Source organism: Mauremys mutica, chromosome 3 (assembly GCF_020497125.1).
Source record: "Mauremys mutica isolate MM-2020 ecotype Southern chromosome 3, ASM2049712v1, whole genome shotgun sequence".
Classification (NCBI taxonomy): Eukaryota; Metazoa; Chordata; order Testudines; family Geoemydidae; genus Mauremys; species Mauremys mutica.
Genome location: NC_059074.1, coordinates 85,677,228 through 85,685,784, shown reverse-complemented (window position 1 = coordinate 85,685,784; position 8,557 = coordinate 85,677,228). Strand labels below are relative to the sequence as shown.

The 8,557-nt window shown below is 46.2% G+C and overlaps 1 protein-coding gene across 2 annotated transcripts; it reads right to left on the bottom strand.

Moving 5' to 3' along the window:
- Positions 1-444: 444 nt before the first annotated feature.
- MFSD4B (major facilitator superfamily domain containing 4B) lies at positions 445-8,320 on the bottom strand. 2 transcript variants are annotated; one of them, XM_045009350.1, is made up of 4 exons: positions 8,000-8,320; positions 4,640-4,808; positions 2,757-2,873; positions 445-1,749 (listed from the first exon to the last, which is right to left on the bottom strand). In XM_045009350.1, the coding sequence occupies exons 1-4, from the start codon at positions 8,228-8,230 to the stop codon at positions 515-517; spliced, it is 1,752 nt and encodes a 583-aa protein (XP_044865285.1). In that variant the 5' UTR covers positions 8,231-8,320; the 3' UTR covers positions 445-514. The 2 variants fall into 2 exon arrangements, with proteins under 2 accessions (XP_044865285.1, XP_044865286.1); XM_045009351.1 differs by having other exon boundaries at positions 8,204-8,222.
- Positions 8,321-8,557: the final 237 nt, after the last annotated feature.

Sequence of the window (8,557 nt, the reverse complement as noted above, 5' to 3'; positions counted from 1 at the left end):
ACTTTAAGTGCATGGAAATATCCCCTTCACTAGATTCAAGAAGTTCAAGATTCTTCTCTGATTTGTATGAGGGTGATCAATTAAGATCACTGTGCATCCTGATCTATTCCCACCAATGCAGGATTGTTCTAAAAATATGGTTAAAATACTCTGAACAGTCTTACTTTAAGTTACATTAGGGTGCCCATCATTTTCTTTGTTTACATTTAAGAAATGTTTCCCATATGTTGAGTCTAAATTGCTTTTAGTTCCATGACACAACACCTGATCATATTACCACGGATTCCCTCTTTAGTATGTCCAACATACACATTCTTTTTCACTCCAGAATGCATGGTTGCAGACTAAAATGAATAAGCATAAACTGGGATTTGGCAAGCACGGAGGTGGAAACTCTTGGATTTGTACCACTATTAAAATTCTGAATCACTTTACAAATACAGCTAATTTGATTGTGTTTATTACCTTACAGAAGCCAGGCAGGTCATTTCAAGTAAGCAGCCTAGATTTTACTTTAATCATTCTTCTCTCTGTCTCTATTGAACTGCTTTCTCCCTGGGGAGCTAAGAGCAATCACTGGAGAAGAACTAAATATGTTTGAAGGTGGCTGCATGGACACTTTAGCTGGGGACTCCCCTGGGATCTTTTGAGATGTCTCTACCACAGAGTTTCTCACTGTATCATTCATTTCAATTACTTCAAAGTCTGCTTCATTCCATTCTCTTGCATCCTCTTCATCTTCCTCATCTTCATTAAGTTCAAAGTTGGACAACAAAGCTTTCTGGTCCTCGCTCCCACCACCATCTTTTAACTTACTCTCACTGGGAGAAGTGGCTAATTTATACATCACAGGAAATAGTACTGCTGTCACTACAGATGTTCCCAATGCAGCATACATCATCACAGGGACATTGTGAAGTTTTCCTTCAAGGAACCCAACCACTGCTGGAATGCACATCTCCCCCAAGGCAGCACCAACTACGAAGAGAGAAGCAGACTTTCCTTGTATGGTGGTGTACTGTTCAATCCAGGAAATGCCACTGGGAAAGATGGTAGCCATTGACGCACCATACACTGCTGTTCCAACCCAGAGCGAAATTGGATGCTTACTCAACAGTGCCAGGAACAGAGAGGAGACAGTGGAACCTATGACACTCAGCAGAATCATAGTACCAGGGTATAAACAGGTAGCAAAACAGATTGCCAGTCCTCTGCAAGCTGCAAATGCTCCCCAAAAAAGGGAGTTCAAACTAGCTGCTTCACTTTCTTTCATGTCTGCATAAACCTCTGCATAATTGAAAATGTAAGAGCCATAGGTGACCTCTGCTCCTACATAGCAAAAGAAGAAAAGGAAAAGGAGAATGAGAAGGGCATAGTGGTATTTGGCAATCTGACATTTCTGCAGAGAAGATTTTGCTTTATCTCGTGCTGAGCCGGTCCTTGAATACAGAACAACAAACAACAAAGAAACTATCAAAATATAGGTCCCTATGACAATGTAGGACCACATAAAGCTCACATTAGAATGCAGTTTCAGTGCTGATCCAGAAAGTGCGTTAGGTATATCACTCGGAACAGAGTGGTTTGTCTTTTCATCTTCTGTTTGGACTTTAGGAGATATGAAGCTGCCCAATGCCATTTTTGTCAGGATTGGGGCCACAAGGGCACCCAGTGCAAAACTGAAGTGTAAGGCCTGCATATGTGGTCCAACCTCTGCTCCCCATATATTCAATGCAAGGACATTTCCACCTGCAGATTAAAGAAATGAGGATCCATTTATTTAATATGGAAACTTAAGATACAGTATGGTTTCTTCCCAATCAGTTATTTAGTTAATATATATCTAGTCAATCTGTCAGAACAATCTACAGTGGAAGCAGATAAAAGAACTTCTTTTATAATATCTGGAATCAAAGGTCATTACCTTTTTCAGGGCATGAAATGTGCAAACTGCAAGTCTAGCTAGAGTAAAGCTCTGCTTATAAAAATTAAGCAGTAGAAGGTTCCACTGCACATGCTGGGTTTTTTTTTACCTTTTTATCTCAAGAACAAGAACTAGCTCATTTCGAACAGTGTTCCATTTGGCACTATTATGGCATTCCAGATAAAGCTCAGGATCTTCTTTGACAGACTGTTTGTAACACTCAGTCCTAGGCTCTCTTCTCAGCACATAGCATCAAATTTGCATTATAGATGCTCACTCACTTAGTCACACAAATGGGTTGAATAAGTAGTTAATTGAGGAATACTTGGCAATTTTTCTGTGCCATCCCACATACAGTCAGGGATATACCAGCAGATTCATTCTAGAGATTATTCCAGCCTGGCATTTACCTCACCATTTGCATCACAATCAGGAAAAAAAGTCTGCTCTTACTGTCTTCAGAATGGATGATGTTACTGTAGTAACAGCGAGAGAGAGTAACTTTAACGGCAAGTGACAATGGATATGAACACGAATTTAGTTTAGCATACATATACCATGCATGCAAGAAAACAAAACATACATTTTCCTCCTCCTTCATTAAGCGAAATATAACTATTTTAGCAGGCCCTATGCCTATACTGACAACACAACATGCTTGCCACATAAATTGGAAGTCCTAATGATAAACAAACTCACCTCTTGTGGATCTCTAGCACCTCATTAGTGCTAACAATTCTCTCAGATAGATACAAGAGGAGCTGACAGACTCCCAATGATTCATTCAATCCACAGGACTTCCTGCAGCAGGGAAGAGGATCTGTTCACTTACCTGTGTCTAGAACACCCATGGAAGTCCCAATGACTGACATCAGGGCAGTTAACAATAGCGCTTTCTTACACCATGGTATGGCATAAAGACCAACTGCTGTTCCCAGCATGGTTAACCCTATAAAGGTAATCCAAAATCCATACTGAGGCTCCAGTTTTCAGCATGACTTCTACAGAGATCCAAAATAGTCAATTTATAATTAAAATCTGTTTAAGATAGACTGCTTGAATTTCAAGCAGTCAGGTTAGACTGAATTAGTGTTCATGAGAGCTGGTTGAAAAGACTTAGACGGAAGCATTTTTTCCTCAGAAATTGCCTGTTAAAATCAAAATACTTCACAAAATCAAGCCGAATTTGAGCAAAATTTACTTCTTGAGAAAAACTAAAAAAACGTTCTGACAATGTAAAATGGGATATTTTGAGATTTTTGGAACAAAAGGTTTCAGTTTTTCATTTTGAAGTGACTGTTTAAAAAAAATATTTTGCATTACTAGATAGTAATATAAAATAAAACCCAAAATGAAACATTCTGGTTCTGTCAAACCAAGACATTTTGATCACAAAGCACAGCTCATTTTAGATTGGAAGATTTCAAAAATTTTGAGTTTCATTTCAATTCAAAACAAAATCAAATTCTTCACAAAACTGAAATGTCATCCTCTGACCAGCTCTGGTGATCACACTAGGAAGTCCTCAACTGAACTATTTTCTCCAATTACTCTCAATGCATAAGTTTAGCTTCCATTAACATTAGTAAGTTATATGCCCACATCATAAATAGGCTCCTAATTCATTGTACAGTTTAAAAAAGAATAAGCGCCGTTAACAGAATTTATTAAATTTAAACTTAGTTAACCTCTGAGATGTGATTTTTTCTCCATTGCTTATCCAACTGAAAATTGAAAGCATGCAAATTATTTCTCAAATTGACAACAACAGCACATGAAAAATTGAGGCAAAACCTAAGAAACAGTTCTACAGATAACTGTGTTTAGAGCTTGCCGTCAGTTCACCTTACTTTTGAATATGATAAGCATGAAAGATTTTGCTTTATTAGTTCAGGAATCTCTGTTTCAGGTTTCAGATAACTTTGTCTTCAGATTATTTGCCTCATGTCTGACAGATAAATTAGAATCAATGAGAAGCAGAAGATTGGTCTAGATTTTATTCATAAATTTTATGCATGTCAGGGTTTAATGGAACAGAAAAAAATTTAGCGGGTGCAGTGTATTTTAACAGAGGTTGAGTTTACAACTCTACAAAGAAAAGATGTTGTAACTCAATTGTGTGAAATGGTATCACTGACAGCAATACAGGTGATCAGATGTGAGTCTCAGCTGAGCTTCTCTCATTTTTCTCATGTAGCTTGTGATGTGGCCATTATCAAATTTGATTTGTTTTATATAAATATTCTCAGAACCAGCCATTTGATATAGAAAAACAAAAATCCAACTCTGCTTCTTTTTGTTTGAGCAAAAGGCATCTTTTATTCAGCTCTGACAGAGATAGATACGGTCTTTTGCAATAAAAGGAGACAGGAATGAAACTGACAAATAGAAACAAAATTTCATAGTTTTTAATTACATCGCTCCTGCAGCAGTGTACAATATTTTTAAAGGAGTATGACAATGCTGGTGATAGCGTATATGCAACTTTCATTGTGCAAGACTGCGGTGTAAAGACCAACAGGATACTTGCATGACACACCAAGGTAAAGGAGGTGAAAACTGGCTTGAGATATATTTTTGAACACAACTTTCACAATTTGTTACTATACCAACCCCTCTGGAAATAGTGCAGGTTATGACACTTAATAACAATATTAGAGATTCAACAAGCTATACATTTGTCACATAAAAAGGAATTATTTTGAGTACACTTACCCAAGAGGAGATGAGGGTTCACGCAGTCAAAGATAATCCCTCCAATCACTGAACCACCAAGGTACCCCAGAGAACGACCCACGAAAATGTAGTAAATATCACTGACATTTTTATTCACATTTGCAGCCAAATCTTGAAATGTAGGTCCCAAGACAGCAATGCTCATACCCTGAAAAACAGTGGGGATCTTTTGTTTGCTCATTTTAGAAGGCAGAAGGTTAACAAAATAAACTCTCACCAGCAGCAAGAAATGATATAGTTCATATTATGTTACTAAGACTTTGTCTGCAAACAAAAATTGTACCATTTTAATTAAGTCACTTTAGAAACTGATTTAGTTAAACAATGCAGTCTTACGTTGGGGGCACTCTTATTTTGGTTTCACAGTGCCAGTTATCAACTTAACTTACAACTTGGTAAGGAATTTCACCTAAGACAAGCCCAAAATAGGTTGGCAGGTTACTTAGGGTATGTCTACACTGCCCGTGTTACAGCGCAGCCACGGCAGCGCTGCGAGGTGGGCACTGTAGTCACGCTTTATCGCGGGGGGCGGGGGGGGGGAGACCTCTCCCAGCGATAAAAAAATAACCACTCTGAATGTCACCAGGAGTGTGGCTCCCGGTGATAAAGCACTGTCTATACTGGTGCTTTTCAGGGCTAAAACATTTGGCATCAGGGAGGTGTTTTTTCACACCCCTGAACAACTAAAGTGTTAGCGCTGAAAGTGGCAGTGTAGACACTGCCTTACACAGCAAGCTCTTCAAGGCAGGGACAGTCTTTTTGTCTGTTTTTGTACAGCACTAAGCACAATTGAGTTCTGGTCCTGGACTATGGTTCCTAGGTGCCATGGTAATACTTCTAATGAATAAGTCTACAATTTAGTCACGGAGGTCGTGGAAGTCACAGAATCCGTGACTTCCAGCGACCTCCATGACTTCAGCAGTTGGGAGGTGCAGGGTCCCCTGCCACCCACAGGGCTAGGAGCTGTGGGGTACCCCTGCTGCCATTGGCAGCTGTCGGGGGTGGAGGGGAACCCCCAAGCTCACAGGCAATGGAGGCAGCGTGGGAATCCCCGGGCTGCTGGCTCACCAGGCGCCTCTGGCCCCTGTGGGTGGTGGGGGTGGCATGGGAGCTGGGGGCACCCCACAACTCTCAGCCTTCACAGGCAGTGGACAACCCCCGGAGCTGCAGGCAGTAGGGGTACCCTGCAGTCCCCTGCACAGCTGTCCCACTTCAGGCGGTGTGGGGATGCGCAGATCCCCATTTTGTCCTGGATATTTTTAGTAAAAGTCGGGGACCAGTCATGGCTTCCATTAATTTTTCTTTTTTGCTTGTGACCTGTCCATGACTTTTACTAACAATATCCAGGACAAAAATCTTAGCCTTACTAATGAATATTAAAATATCACTTGATGTAATCCAAATCTGTTTTAGCGAGATCATCTCTAAATTTACATACACATTTTCTTTTAACTGTGTGAAAAGCACCAAGTGAAATTTAAGTTTCGCTTGGAGTCACCTTTGGAATAAGCTTGTGGAGCACCCAAGTGAGTTTCACAGTACCTCATCGTGAGAACAATACCAAAGGAAAACTTGGCTGTATGGAACAGTCATCACTTCAGTACCAGCAGTGTGCTCAGTACTGTGCAAAATAAAGGTTCTTATACAATCTAATGCTACAGAAACATTACTCCTCAAGCAGCTGAGCACCTGGGACAGTTTCACCTGTGAGACAAACCAAGCCCAAAATACTATCTAGAAATTACCAGGAACCCCACATGGCTGAGTTCAAACCTAGGGCTCTATCAATGCTCTCTGTGCTGCCTCATTAGTTTATTACTATCTGAATGGTGTGGAGAGAATGAATAAAGCAGTGTTATTTATCCCTCTACATAACACAAGAACCAGGGGTCACCCAATGAAATTAATAGATAGCAGGTTTAAAACAAACATATGACAGTATTTCTTCACACAGCCCACAGGTATCCTGTGGAACTCGTTGCCAGGGTATGTTGCAAAGGCCAAAACTATAACTGGGGTAAAAAAAATTACATACATTCATGGAGCATAGGTCCAGCAATAGCTATTAGCCAAGATAGTCAGAGATGCAGCCCCATGCTCTGGGTATCCCTAAACCTCCATATATCAGCAGCTGAGACTGGACAACAGGGGGTGGATCTATCACTAATTACCCTGTTCTGGTCCTCGCTGAAGCAGCTGTCAGAGACAAGATATGGGGCTAGAGCAGGGGTCTCAAACACCCAGCCCGTGGGGCTATTTCCTGCGACCCGCCAACGGCCCGCGCCCTCCCCCCGGCCTACCACAAACTACAGCCACAGGATTGCCCCCCTCAAGCCCCACATCACTCCCTGAAGCGGCTGGCATCATGTCCCTGAGGCCGGGGGGGAAGCAGAGAGCTCCCTCTGTGTGTTTCCCTGGCTTCAGGCACTGCCCTCCCGACCCCGGAGCTCCCACTGGCCAGGAACAGGGAACTGCGGCCAATGGGAGCTTCGGGGGAGGTGCCTGGAGGTGTGGCAAGCAGCATGCAGAGCCCCACGGCACCCCTCTCCCAGGGGCCACAGGGACATGGTTCCAGCTACTTCACGGAGTGGGGCCGGGAGCCTGCCCTGGTACGTGCTGCTGCCACCCCGGAGCCCGAAGGCCTCCTGCACTCCGCCCACCCCAACTCCCTGCCCTGAGCCCCCTGCCCACACCCCAATCCCCTGCCCTGAGCCCCCGCTACATCCCACAGCCCTTCTGCACCCCAATCCCCTGCCCTGAGCCCCCTGCTTGAACCCCAACCCCCAATCCTGAGCCCCCTGCCGCATCCCACACCCCTTCTGTACCGAGCCCCCTGCCTGCACCCCAACCCCCTGCTGCACCTCAACTCCCTGCCCTGAGCCCCCACCACACCCCTCATACACCCTCTGGGGGCAGGGAGGGGGCGGAGTTGGGGTGGGGACTTCAGCAAAGGGGTTGGAAGGGGAGCAGGAAAGGGGTGGGAAGAGGCGGGGCCTCATGGAAGGGGTGGGGTGGGGGCGAGGCAGCGAGGGGGGTGTCAGTGATGCGGCCCTCAGGCCAAGGAACTAGCCCTCATGTGGCCCTCGTCACCTCGTGGTCATTTGCATTCGAGACCCCTGGGCTAGAGGGGCCGTTGCTCGGCCCCAGCACTGCAGGTCCTGTTCTCACTGGCCCCGCACAGGGACCTGCCCCCGGGGGCAGGGGCTGCGCCAAACCCAGCACCGTCACCAGGTCCACCCAGCACAGGGGCTCCCTGGGGCAGCGCTGCCCGGGCCGGGCCGGGGGTTTGCCGGGGAGTCGGTGCCCGCAAGGCGGAAGGGGAGGCCCAGCCCCGCTCACCAGGCCCAGGAAGGCCGAGCACAGCACCCCGGAGATGCACCATCGCAGCAGCAGCGTCGCTCCCTCCCCGGCCCGGCTCCTGCCGCCGCCGGCTACGATCACCTCAGGCCGCGGCGCGGGCTCCGGGAGGAGACTCTGCTCCGCCGCCGCCGGCCCCTCGCCGCCCCGCCGCGTGTCCTCCGCCTCCGGCCGGGCGAAGCGAACCTGCTTCTTCCTGCCGGCGCCGGCCATGGCGCCGAGTGCGGGGAGCGGGCCGGCCCCGGCCCCGGCCCCGCCCCCGCGGACACCGAGACACCGGCGTCTCCAGTAACGTGACAAGCGGAACGAGCCGTACTACAACTCCCAGCGTGCACCGCGTCTCCCCGCCCCACCTGCCGCGGTGCACGCCGGGAGCTGAGAGGCGGTGGCGGGCTCGCCGCTCAGGGACGTTGCCTGGCAGCCGGGGACACGGGAGGCCGCTTGGCCCGAGTGCAAAATGGCGGGAGATTCGCCTTCCCCTCCCATTCACTAACCTCGTTTTCGCCTTGTGGGCACCTGAGCACAAACCGCCCAGAGCAG

Bases quoted from the DNA above. Each gene is read 5' to 3' on its own strand.
- MFSD4B (XM_045009350.1), bottom strand. From the start codon at position 8,230: ATGGCCGGCGCCGGCAGGAAGAAGCAGGTTCGCTTCGCCCGGCCGGAG. The intron at 4,809-7,999 runs GTGAGCGGGGCT...ACTGTTTTTCAG, and splicing joins GCTCGGCCTTCCTGGGCCTG to GGTATGAGCATTGCTGTCTT. The intron at 2,874-4,639 runs GTAAGTGTACTC...TTACCTTTATAG, and splicing joins GAACCCTCATCTCCTCTTGG to GGTTAACCATGCTGGGAACA.